Source organism: Heteronotia binoei, chromosome 15 (genome assembly GCF_032191835.1).
Source record: "Heteronotia binoei isolate CCM8104 ecotype False Entrance Well chromosome 15, APGP_CSIRO_Hbin_v1, whole genome shotgun sequence".
NCBI classification, from domain to species: Eukaryota; Metazoa; Chordata; class Lepidosauria; order Squamata; family Gekkonidae; genus Heteronotia; species Heteronotia binoei.
The window spans coordinates 55,647,518-55,660,676 of record NC_083237.1 but is presented as its reverse complement, the minus strand read 5'-3'; the positions used below and the strand labels follow the sequence as shown (position 1 = coordinate 55,660,676).

The 13,159-nt window shown below is 50.5% G+C and overlaps 1 protein-coding gene across 1 annotated transcript in view; it reads left to right on the top strand.

Moving 5' to 3' along the window:
• Positions 1 to 12,694, top strand: part of LOC132583623 (trafficking kinesin-binding protein 1-like) — a 103,956-nt gene extending 91,262 nt beyond the window's left edge. The window contains 5 exon segments of the mRNA XM_060255242.1: positions 486 to 713; positions 2,732 to 3,033; positions 4,475 to 4,693; positions 6,807 to 6,909; positions 12,191 to 12,694. Of these exon segments, the coding sequence (XP_060111225.1) occupies positions 486 to 713; positions 2,732 to 3,033; positions 4,475 to 4,693; positions 6,807 to 6,909; positions 12,191 to 12,677 (1,339 nt within the window). The 3' untranslated portion in view covers positions 12,678 to 12,694.
• Positions 12,695 to 13,159: the final 465 nt, after the last annotated feature.

Below are 13,159 nucleotides of genomic sequence, written 5' to 3'. Positions count from 1 at the left end.
CAAAGACATTGCACAGGAATGCTCTGGTATTTTGGATATCATAGAGTTTTGCCTGAAATACAAGAGCGTTGCCGTGTGACGTCCCCAGCATGATGATGTCACTTGTGTGTGATGTCATCATTGGGGGATGTCATACTGGGTCCTGGCTGCTGGGGGCGGGGCTTCCCCTTGCTAGCTGGTGGCAGCAGGATCTCCCGAAATAGGGGGATCTCCCGCTCCCACCTGGGGGCTAGCAACCCTGGTCCGAAGAGGGGTGGGGTTTCATGGCTGAGGGCAGAGTTTACAGATTTTGGCTTCCTCGTAGGTTGGGAGAAGTGGTGATGGTGGGGTTGGTTTGAAGGCAATTTGGTTGCCTCTCTATGTGGATGGAGTTTCTCTGCTCTCTGTACCTTCTGACGGGGGCGGGGGGAGGTCGGGAATTGTCCAGCCCTGCCTCCTTTGCCGCCAGTGACTTCTGTCTCCCCGTCTGCGTTTCTTATTCTCAGGAGCTACCGGAGGGTCTTTGAGACCGTGAAGGCCGTGAACCAGGCGGTGAAAGCCAGATCCCGGGCAGAGTCGCCCCTGAGTTTTCCGTGGAGTTCTCCGAAAGCTTCTTCGCTGGGTTGCAGCCGCTTGAGCACCCCCCGCACCAGCTACTATGGGTCAGACAGCCCGGTTGCGGGAACGATGGAGGGGCAAGATGGACAGGCTCTCGGAGGTCCTCCTGGTGCCCGGTGAGTGCCGCTGGGGGGCTGCATCAGGCTCTGGGTCCTACAGCATGGTCTGTGAACAGTAGGAGCCGTGCCGAAGATGCCGGCTTGGATCCTTGAGGTCTCCAGTTTAGAAGGTCGAAAGGCTGGCAGATCATCTGTCAGGAGAGAGGCTGCATGGCTGCGGTTTGGAACCTCATGGCTGAACTTGAACAACTTACAGCCCACCAGAAGCCGAAGAAACATTTTCTGTTTGGGGGAAGAGAGGGGGTCTTTTTGTATTTACATGCATGCGTGTGTGCACCTGGATGCCAAGGTAACCTCTGGCGACTGACCCCTACTGGGGGCCTGGAGGATATTCAGAGAGGTGGCTGAATAAAGGATGACCCTGCCCTCCCAACTTCTGGTATTCCAAGGAGGTCTCCCATTCCAGTACTTGCCAGGGTTGGCCCTTCTTAGCTTCCAAGATCTGATGAGATCAGGCTTTCCTGGAATATCCAGGTCAGGGCAAGGAACATTCCATTTGCCATTGCCATTGCAATTCCATCTTCTTTTCCCATAAGGTCGGTGGGGCTTTTAAGCACCTGAGAAGCTGCAAAATATAGCTAGGGGGTGACAGATTTAACCAGCAAGTCACACGTCAGGTAGACCTTTCGTAGCCCAAAGCATTGCTGCGGAAGATAGGAGCTGAGAGCATGGGATCGGAGAAGTTCTGCCACGTGATGAGGCAGATAATGGTTACCAAATCATCTGCCCACCTGTATTTTCCATTTCTGACTCTTTTGTACCCCAATGTATTTTGGTGGGCCTCTGTGCTGGAACCACTTGCTTTTTCAACAAGAAACAAAAAAGAGGAAGCCGTGCCCCTGACGCATTGCGTGCCTGTTAAGTGCCGTCAAATCACTTCCGACTTACGGAGACGCTGGGAACAAATGCCCTCCAAACGTCCTGTCATCACAGCCTTGTTCAGCCCCTTCCCTGAGTCCATCCACCTCATGTTGGCACTTCTTCTTTTCCTGCTGCCACGAACTTTTCCTAGCGTTACCGTAGTTTCTAGGTAGCCTTGCCTTCCCATAATGTGACCAAAGTACAAAATGCATTATTCAACGGATATGGCCAGTGTTGTTTTTGCTATATTTTTGCATGTATGTTTGTGTGTGTGTATCTATAGAACAGGGCGCTTTTTTTGGTAGAAAAAGCCCAGCAGGAACTCATTTGCATATTAGGCCACACCTCCTGATGTCGCCATTGTTTCACACAGGGCATTTTCCATTTTTCCAATGAACGGTGGAGTCTTTTTCTAAGAACATAAGAACATAAGAGAAGCCATGTTGGATCAGGCCAATGGCCCATCCAGTCCAACACTCTGTGTCACACAGTGGCCAAAAAATTTATACATACACACACACTGTGGCTAATAGCCACTGATGGACCTCTGCTCCATATTTTTATCTAATCCCCTCTTGAAGGTGGCTATGCTTGTGGCCGCCACCACCTCCTGTGGCAGTGAATTCCATATGTTAATCACCCTTTGGGTGAAGAAGTACTTCCTTTTATCCGTTTTAACCTGGCTGCTCAGCAATTTCATCGAATGCCCACGAGTTCTTGTATTGTGAGAAAGGGAGAAAAGTACTTCTTTCTCTACTTTCTCCATCCCATGCATTATCTTGTAAACCTCTATCATGTCACCCCGCAGTCGACGTTTCTCCAAGCTGAAGAGTCCCAAGTTCTGGTGCAAAGCAGCCTTTCTTTGATGGAAGAGATTGTGGCGGAAGGCGCCTCTTGCATGAGTGGGAATGTAGAAAAAGCCCAGCAAGAACTCATTTGCATATCAGGCTACACCTCTGACATTAAGCCAGCCGGAACTGCGTTCCTGTGTGTTCCTGCTCAAAAAAAGCCCTGGATAGATACATTTGTGTGTGTTTTGTTTACTTTATATTCTGTTTTTGTTTCTAGCCTTCCTGTACCACAGGTGTTCGTTTTAATGCTACTAATAAAGGGTGGATCCTACCGAGTGATAAATTCTTTCTGCTTTGCTTCAGCCGAGATGGGCTTGGGGCCTCCTTGGGCACCCCCGGCCGGCATGACCTGGAAGCTGCCCTCCGGTGCCTGTCCGCCCGCCAGGAGAGCCACAGCACGGAGCGCTCATTCTTTGAGGTGGAGCGCGAGAGCAAGCTCAAGCGCCTGGCCCGGGACATGGAGGACTCCAGTGGCTTCCTCACCCCCAACGAGAGCGTGGCATCGACCGGCACCAACTATTCGGGCAGCTCCGGAGGCTCTGGCTTCTCCCTGGGTTCCTTCTCCTACTTCCCCGATAAGCTTCAGATCATTAAGCCTCTGGAAGGTGAGGAGGAGGGGACCCGGAACAGTGTTGGGGGGGCTCCCTTAACGGGGCTGCTCTTTGGGTCGACCCCAGCTTATTTTTGCATCCTGTGTTCTGATTGGCTGAGTTGTTTCGTTGCAGGATGTTTGGTTTTCAGGTAGATATAAAGGGTGGGATCTGAAGTTTCCAATGAACAGTGGAGTCTTTTTCTGGTGCAAGCAGCCTTGCTTTGATGGAAGAGATCATGGTGAAAGGCGCTTCTTGCATTAGTGGGAATGAAAATTCTGACTCCAAACCAAAGAGATTATGGGCGTTTCTACATTCTCTTTTTCATCAATTTGTCTCAGTTTGACCCAGAGAGAGCTCCAGTTTTCTAGGTTACATCTCTGAGGATGCCAGTCACAGTTGCTGGTAAAACATCAGTTCTCACAATAGAAAGATTCTGGCCGCACAGCCCGGATAATCTACAACAACCAATGGACTCCAGCTGTGAAAGCCTTGGATGACGTATTCTCTTTTTCGTCACTTGTGTGTTCTTCTTGCTGGGGGGGGTGGCTATTCTGCACATGTTTTTGCTCCCTCTGGTGGTCAATTAGATATTACGTTGGTTTACGTTTGGCATAAAAACCTGCCGTGTGAATCTTCAGGGAGATATGCCAGACGTAAAGTGATATAATTGCATTTTTGTTTTTGCACTGGTGACACTGCCATTTGCCTCTTCTCTAATTCCCATTTCAAGTTAATACCAGAAGGGAACGAATGCAAAAGGCGCCTTCCGCCATGATCTCTTCCATCTTTTAAACTCTCCCCATCATTTTAATTTTTTAAAAATCCAGCAGTTCTAGTCTAGCCATAGTCTTATATCGCTAGACTCATGCCGCTTGTAAAAAAAAATTAGAACAATGAAGGGAAAAGTAATCAATGGAGCTTGTACACCGATTAAGGAGGGAGGATGTGGAAGGTACAAAATGGGAAGAACAACCTTGATGTGGGTGGGAGAATTGAGGGGTGGCAAAAGTCCAGTGGGTAGGATTCGGAGGGAATCTGTAAGCTGTTGAATTATCTTTGGCTTGGAAGCAAAACAAGGGAAAAAATCAGCATAAAAGCACTCCCGGAAAACCCAGAGAAACAGTAACCAGAAAGCAAATTGAGCACTGAAGGGAGGAAAATCAATGCAGAACAAAAAATAAAACCTGTCAGACATACATGATGAAAGTGAGGGAAAACACCCTTGCAAAATAGGCCCACGACTTGGGAGATCCTGTTTCAAACCCTCCCTTAGTCCTGAACTTCATGGCGTGACCTTGGGCCCGGTCGTACTTTCATCCTAATCTACCTCACACAAGATGTAGCTATGGTAAAATGGAGAAGAAGGGGGACAATAATGATGTAAACTGCTTTGGGATCTCCATTGGTGGTGGGGGGGATAAAAAAAATTACCCTCCTCCTCCTCTGCTCTTAGGCTCCATGACCCTCCACCACTGGCAGCAACTGGCTCAGCCCAATTTGGCCGGAGTCCTGGACCCTCGGCCCGGCGTGCTTACCAAAGACTTCCGGCAGCTTGACGTTGATCTGGAGGAGGTCTACAACCTGAACGACTTGGAGGAAGATGACGTGGACATGAGCTCCTTCCCGGCCCTTGCTACCTCGACTCCTGCCAAAGCCAAGGAAAGACCCAGTGGTAAGTGGGGCCACCTGATTCTCTGATGACTGATTGGTACAGGAAGTCCTAGACGCCGCTGAGAAATGTGTCCCCTGGTTTGGGGCAAAGCACAAGACCACCTCCTTGAGTTGCCTTGGCCCAAAGTCTTGGGGCATCCATTTTGTGAACCAGCTCCACATGGATGTTACGTGTTTTGTCCATTTCTCCTTGTCAACTCCTTCAGCGAGTTGGTAGATGTGTGTGCCCATGCCTCTTTCCTTGCCAGCTAGATAATGAGATTGGTCTGGTGACCCAAGTCTCTGCCCGCTAATCCCATCCGCCGCAGCCTAGGTTGGGTTCAAGAATCAAAACTTTGGGGGTGAGCGCAATTATCTTGTCAGCATGAGGTGCATAACTTGGTCTTAATAGTCCTTTGCAATGAATTCTGGGAACTGCAGCTGAAGCAGTTCTGGAATCTCTCATTAAGAATCCTATAGGAATCCTGAAGGGAAGACATAGTTTATGAGTAACTAAGGAAATAGCCGGTGTGCTATTGGCAAAAAAAAAGCAATTTTAGCCATGTTCCTTTGAGTCTGTGAAGTCCCTAGTTGCCTGAGCATCTGAAGTTTTGGAACTGTGTCATTCCTGAGGCAACTGAAGCTGTCTGTAGCTGGGTTGGATTTCTCCCAGTTCGCCCCTGACGTTCTTGAGCTGCAGCTTCCCGAGGCTGACCTTTCTGAGAGGGGCGGGAATGACGGAGGGGGAGACAGCCCAAGTTTGTCAAGGGTCCCGAAGGCATTCCATTCATGAATATAGTCCAAGGTTAAATTGTCAAAAACATCAGGGTCTGGACACACACAGCTGACTGCAATAATGGCTATGAATGCAGAACAAACTTCTGTGCATAGCTGTCGTGGCTAATGGCTTTTGAAAATAGGTCAAGATGAGGTAGCTGGGTTATTCTGTCTGTAGCCAAGGCTAGCCCTAGACTCTGGCACCCTAGGCAAGGCTAGCTTCTGGCTCTTCCCCCTGCGCTGATAACATCACTGAGTCACATAGGGAGCGCCCTAGGCAATCACCTAGTTTGCCCAGTGGCACGGCCAGCATAGGAAACAGCAAGAGTCCTGTAGCGAGTAAGAAAAGTGCAAATGAGAAGGCTGCCCATTCGTGGGAAGGGGGGGGGGGGCTAAAAAACCCTGAATGAATCAAATCATTGCCTTAAAGGCTAACAATTTGCGGCAGAAGAGGAGCTTTCTTGAGTCACTGCTCATTTCTTTAGATAATATCTGAAGAAGTGTGCAGTGACTCACAAAAGCTCCTATCCCGTCACAAAATTTTATTAGCTTTTAAGGTGCCACTGGACTCTTTTTTTCCTACAGCTTTTGAAAAGATTTTTCCTTCCCAGACCCCTTGTGTTTCAAGCCCTTGCCATTCTAAAAGCCTTCTTTTTAATGTTCGAAGGGGCGTATGTTTTGATAGGCTCCAACTCTCGACCCACTAACCCCACATGGGACTCCTCTCTCTAAATCCAAAATTTAGAAGAAGAAAGACGTTGGATTTATATCCCACCCTATACTCTGAATCTCAGAGCGGCTTACAGTCTCCTTTACCTTCCTCTCCCAGAAGAGATGCCTTGTGAGGTAGTTGGGGTTGAGAGAGCTCTCCCAGAAGCTGCCCTTTCAAGGACAGCTCTGCAAGAGCAGTGGCTGACCCAAGGCCATTCCAGCAGCTGCAAGTGGAGGAGTGGGGAATCAAACCCGGTTCTCCCAGATAAGAGTCTGCCCTTTCAAGGACAACCTCTGCCAGAGCTCTGGCTGACCCGAGGCCATTCCAGCAGCTGCAAGTGGAGGAGTGGGGAATCAAACCTGGTTCTCCCAGATAAGATTCTACACACTGGCTCTCTGTAGCTGGAGTCTGTCTGGAATAGGCTTGCAAGACGATGGGTCCTAGAGGGTAGCATTCTAGAAACAAAGTTCTCCCCGAGCATCCCCTTGAGAAGAATCGAGGTTGTCAAGGATGGGAGAAAAGAGGCTTCCGTTCCCATCCTGCCCTTCTCCGTAGACATCCAGGCATTTGTCTGCCCGTCCTTCCGTCTGTCTCTCCCCGAACCCCCCCCCCACTCATTAACCCTTCGTTTTCGTGTCCGTTTCAGTCTTCCACTCTGTTAACAATCTGCCCCAGACCCCGCCTACTTTCACCATCACCACCTGTTGCATCTTGCACCCTAGCAAGGAGGTCACCATGGTGACGCCCAGGTAAGCACCCCCCCCGGTGGTCTCTTCGGCTTGCTTTCCATCCTCGCTTCTCCCACCCATCGGCCCCGTGGGAGGATTTCCCTTCTGTGTGTGTGAGAAGAGAGAGTTCTGGTGTTTTTAACCTGTCTCCTTGAATCTCCCCCCTCCCTCGCCCTTCCCCCCAATTTTGGATCCAGAGTTCTAGGCACCGCTGCTCCAGGTATGGGCCTGCTCCGCCGCTCTTGGCGTACTGATGGGGGCTCAGAAGTAAGAAACCCCTTCCTCTCTCTTCTCTGCGTCCCACGCGGGAAGAGCTGGGCAGGATAACATCGCTTCCTCCTCCGGTTCACTCTGTCCAGGGCAATGCTGGCTTGTGGGGAAGAGGCTCTCATGGCAGCCATGTGGTGGTGGGAGGGAGGAAATGGGGTCTCATCTGAGGAAATGGGAATTGCAGAAGTTCAAAACCAGTAACTTCAAGGAAAAGCAACCCCGGCCTCATTCAAGCAGTGGAAAGCGTCAGCTGCCCGATCTTGCCAGCTTCTAATCCACAGCTGTGAAGGCTGTTTAGTCTTCAAAGAAAGGACTTGGCACGTGCTCGGAGGCGCTCTTCTCGCTTCACATGTTCAGCAGCTAAGCTCTGGAGTCTGAACAGTAGCTGGGCCAAGACTGGTTCAAACTAAACTCAAAACTATGCCATGGAAGTTGCGGGAAGGACGGAGAAGGCTCCGCCCACGGAGAACAGGCTCCTCCCAAATGATGTGGCTCCGCCTTAAATGGCATGCTGGGTAAATGGAGTCCCATAAACCCCTTAAGTGGGCCTGTCTTCTCTTCCTCCTGCTCTCTGTCCACAAGCCAGCATACTCTTTTGGGGAATGGTGGGAAAACGGCTGGGGGTCAAGAATCAGAGGCTGAATGAGCTGTTCTTCCCCCCCCACCACCACCATGAATTTGTTGCCTGCCATTTCCTGTTTCTTTTCCACATGAGATGCAAAAGTATCGACTGCCTTGAGCATTCAGATTGGCAAACTGGGATTTTTAAGGTCTGTAGGTCGAGCTCTCCTCTTTAAAGAACTCTTCATATGAGAAGAAGGGGAACCGTTCCTTAGCCCGACTCACAAGAGAGCTTAATTCACACGTTATATTGTCCCCAGATTCCCACATATCACGCCAACAGACACAAGTCTGGGAGTTTTGTGTTCAGAATTTAATTCCTGGGCTTGTGTGGCTCAGTTTGGATCAGGGTAAAGGGGCTTATGTTTCTGCCTCACATTGTGTCCTCATCCTGAGATCGCCCCGGAGACCCACTGTTTGCCTCACAGAAGTTGGATTGTACTGAAGGACTCCTCAGGGTTGCTTCAGATTGGGAAAAGGCATGAAAGAGGAGGTTTAAGCCTCTTTGGTCTCAATCTGAATCAGGTCCACATGTATGTGAACTGGAACTTGTAAATTTAAAATATTGTCCAGAAGGTTTTTTTTATTGGGGGGGGAATAATAATAATAATAATAATAATAATAAATTTATTTTTGTATCCTGCCCTCCCCCGCCAAAGGCAGGCTCAGGGCGGCTAACACGACACGGTATATACCGTGATTACAGTAAAATACAATATTACAACAAACAATTAAGCAATTAAAACAGAAAATTACATTCATAAGTTAAGTTAAAATTAAATAGACAGTTAAACCATTGTGAATTATAAATTTCAGTGCTACAGTTCAACTATATATAAGAAGGCTAAATCTGTCAATGTACCCAGTTTTACTCTGCCCCGTATGAGGTACATCAGTACGGCTGACTCAATACCAGCAGGTGCATTCTGTGAGTTACAGCTTTCTGATATTTTAATATTAACCCTGGTGAAGCTGAAGAAGGCTTTTACGATTGACTCAACCACCCTGGCTGTTTTTTAAGCACATGGCAATTTCGAGCTGGAGCTATTTTTCTAGAAGAAGATATTGGATTTCTAATCCTTCCCTGTACTCTGAATCTCATAGTCTCAGAGCAGCTTAGAATCTCTTTTACCTTTCTCCCCCCACAACAGACACCCTGTGAGGTAGGTGGGGCTGAGAGGGCTCTCACAGCAGCTGCCCTTTCAAGGACAACCTCTGCCAGAGCTGTGGCTGACCCAAGGCCATTCCAGCAGCTGCAAGTGGAGGAGTGGGGAATCAAACCCGGTTCTCCCGGATAAGAGTCCGCACACTTAACCACTACAGGGGAAGAAGGTCTATGAGAGCTATGGCTGACCCAAGGCCGTTCCAGCAAGTGCAAGTCGAGTGGGGAATCAAAACCCAGTTCTTCCAGATAAGAGTCCATGCACTTAACCACTACATCAAACTGGTTCTGGATTTGCTAGCCTCCCCAGCACATAGGGCCTGGAGGAGCAGCTACACACAGCCTCTGGGGATCCCCGGATCTAACCCACTAACCTCTTCCGAAACCAGACCTTACTGCTAACCCATTTGCTTTTTCCACAGCTAACCAGTACTAACATGGTGGCGTTTGGCTAATAAAAGCGTTCTGGGGCTTTTGGTCCCTTGAGGACTCGGTGTCTCCTCTCTTCACTCCTTTGAGCTCATGGGGTGGGGTGAGGGGCACAACTGTGAAATCACAACTGCTGTATTAAGGATGTTTGGCTAGAGACGGGATCTAGCCGAGGGGTGGGGTGGTGGGGAGATCCTGGGGCATTGCTGAAGTTTGCAGGTGAGCAGGTCTCTGCCCAGCGGCTCATTTTCACACAGTGTTGTGCGGTGGTGTTGCAGTCAGTTCCTCGGCTTGGTGGTGTTCACTGTGAGGGCCAAACCAAAATGGCTCTGGGAGTTCCATATCTCTGGAGCTTTCTGTTATTTCAAAAACAAAGGTTGCAGAGATCTCCAGGGGTGAACTTCCCAGTGCCTTCCTGGTTTGACCCTGAGCACATATTCAAACACTGAGAAAATGGGAGCTGGTGTTCATTTCCCTTAAGGCCAAAGACGAGGCTGATTCTCCTAATAATATTTTGTTTTGTGCAAAATAGTCAGCTGATGTGTCCCTCTTGCTAATTAATGGCAGGACACAATTTATGAAGAAAGACTGAAGAAGAAGAGACTGGATTTATACCCTGCCCTTCGCTACCCAAAGGAGTCTCAGAGCGGCTTACCATCTTCCTTTCCCTTCCCTGGCCCACAACAGACAGCCTGTGAGGCGGGTGGGGCAGAACAGTCTTGAGAGAACTTGTGACTGACCCAAGGTCACATCAGCAGCTGCAAGTGGAGGAGTGGGGATTCAAACCCGGTTCTCCCAGACAAGAGTCTGCTCACTTAACCATTACACCACACTGGTTCTGGGTTGCAGCAAGTGAGGGGAACAGCACCCAAGCCTGCTTGCGAGTCCTCATTGACACTTTTTGGCATTAAACAGAACCTTTTGCCCCTCTTGCTTGCTGCTATAAGGCAAGACAGGAGATGCTGGCCATTTGCAGCCCCTGCTGCCTCCCAGTGGCAAAACCCAAATTTACTACAAAATTCAACATCGTGAATCATAGTGATGATGCCGTGGGAATGAAAACAGGCTGTGGACAGATCACAAATCCACCCATGACAAGGATCTACTCCAGGGGCTCCCAACATGACGCCCATTTTTCCTGGTGCTCATCAAGAGATTTTAGAAAGTGGATGGGATTAGGTGGGACCTTTTTCCAGCAGGGCTTCTGATGAGCTGTGCAGCTTAAAAGGTCTGCTGTTGAACAGAACTTCTGCCTCAACTGTTGAACAGCTTATATATAAACTTGCCTCCTGGCATTTGGGGGGTGGGCTCCACCTCCTGCGGCAGCCATTTTGTGACTGGCTCCGCCTCCTGCAGCAGCCATTTTGAGATTGGGCCCACTTCCCTGTGCCAGAATTCCAGTGCTTATAGGCTCAAAAAGGTGGGGGACCCTGATCTACTCTCTGGCTTCACCCCATACTGTGTGTGTTGAGAAGTGTGACTGCTGCTGCGTGGCACTGTGTGTGTTGCCACTGTGTGTTGAGAAGTGTGACCCAGCCCACTTGGATGCTGGCAAAACCTACTTGGTAGGGTTTCCTCCCTTGCATTGACAGTAATCCGAGATGAGTTTCCTTCTGTTCTTCTTGTCTTGATCCAGGCAGTCAAGAGTCTCAGTGGAGTTATTTGTGAGTCAGCAGTTAGGGTTTGCACATGAATGGCTCAGGTGGGGTGGGAGCAGTAGAATGGCTACCTCATGGGCTTGGGGATGTTCACCTCAGAATCCTAGAGTTGGAAGGGACCTCCAGGCTCACCAAGTCCAACCTCCTGCACAATGCAGGAAATACACAAATACTTCCCACCCCCACACATGCATCCCCAGTGATCCCTGCTCCATACCCAGAAGATGGCAATCAGTATTTCCCTGGGTGTGTAAGAAAAGGCCATGCAGGGCCAGCCCCAGACTCTCTGAGGTCTTAGGCAAGGCTAACTTCTGGTGCCCCTCCCCCACTGTACTGGTAACATTACTGAGTCATTGGGGGGGGACACCTAATTTGGGGCACCCAGAAGGCCAGCGCTCTAGGCAATCTCCTAGTTTGCATAGTGGTAGGGCCGGTCCTGGGGCCACGAGACTGAAGCACTGATGTAACCCTCCCTGCCCTCTCTCTCATGCTTGAGTTTTTGCTTCTTTTCATACTGTGAATGGAAAACGAAGCTCAGTGAATGTAACACACACACACACGCCCCCCCCCCCGCCTTCTTAGGCTCGTGTTATTGCGGGCAAACCTACTGTTTAAAGCAGCTGATGCTCACGGTTCCCTGAACTGGGTTTTGCAACGAATTGTAGTATCCGTTTTCTGAATCCCACAGCCTTGAAGTGACGGCTGCACCACCAAACTCTGTCTTTGTGAAAGATCAGCCCGAGAGACACTGAGATACTTGCGCGCGTTGCCCAGGACTCATTCTGTTGTGAGCAGTTCAGCACCTGCACCAGTGACACTCCCTTAGTGGCTTGGGAGCCATATGTTCTCCAATGCGGCACCTCTCATGCTTTGGAGACACAGGCAAGGCTCTTGCCCAGTGGGGCTTGCGGTCAGGAGGCAGTTCCCAACTCAGAACAGCCGCTGTGGAAGGAACGGGTAAGCTGGGAGGCTCCCTTAGCCTCCCGTCAAGGCTGGAAGCAAAAGGGGCTCTTTCGGGGGGTTGGAGGTTGCAAATGTGTCTCCCCGCAAGCCAAAAAGTGAGTCTCACTGACCTGTGCAATTCAGTACCTGTGGAAATGTGGCTAATTTGTGCCTTTTAATTGAATTTTGTGGTGTTTTTTTTCTTCCCTGCCTTTCTCAGTCTTTATAATACAGTTGTGTCCTCTTGTGGGCCCGGTGCGGGGCTGAGCCCCCCTCCCCAGCTCCCCCCACAGCAGCAGCAGCCCAGCCACAAACTGCCGCAGGACTCTCCTCTTGGACTGGCGACTCTGCTGGCAGAGCGAGGCATCTCAGCCCAGAGCAGAGCTGGGACGGTGGCGGCCTCGCCCAACTTTGCAGAAGCCTCCAGCTCCCTGTGTTGGCTGTCTCCTCCTTTGGCTCCGCTGCGGCGCTGCCGCTGGGACGGCCTGGCCGAGCGGGCCTTGGGTTCCGGTTTGCTGCAGCGGAGGGAAGCCAGGAGGAGTCAAAACAGCATCTTCAGCATGAACCTGGTGGAGAAGCTGCAGCAGCTGGGGCTGGACAAGGTGGTGGCCAGAGGAGAAGCCTCGTACGCAACCTCCAGCCTGCAGGGGGCGCCACCGGAAGGAGAGGGGCCGGCCACGACTCGCAGTGACGACGTCTTCCACTAGGTGGGGCCAAAAGCCAACAGGAAGAGGATGCGCTTGAACTGGCTCGTGACCCGTCAGATGATTTGTGGTTGGAGGCTTGGGCGTGAGCGTTTGGGGGGGAGACCTTGGAGGGCTCCAAGGGAGGGGCGAGCTCAATAGCCTCTCCCCATGCCCCGCCTTCCTGTGGATCAGGAAGGTGTGTGGGGGAGGGTCTTTCTTCACTTGGATGTTCTGCATGCCCACCCAACCGACTGACTGCACGGCTTCCTTCCACCCTCACTCCTGGAACCTTGAGAGAGCTGCTCAGCAGGACGAGAGGATACAGACTGCCCTCGCAGAACAACCATCCCCAGCTTTGCAGAAAGAGACTTGGGCGCGGAGAGCCGTTGAAAACTGCTTTTAAACCGACTGGATAGCATTTAGAGGTCTCTCCCAAGTGTCTGTCTTTGTGCAGTTCTCTTATTTCCTTCTATGTATCCACGCAGGGTGCAGATCCACGGCTT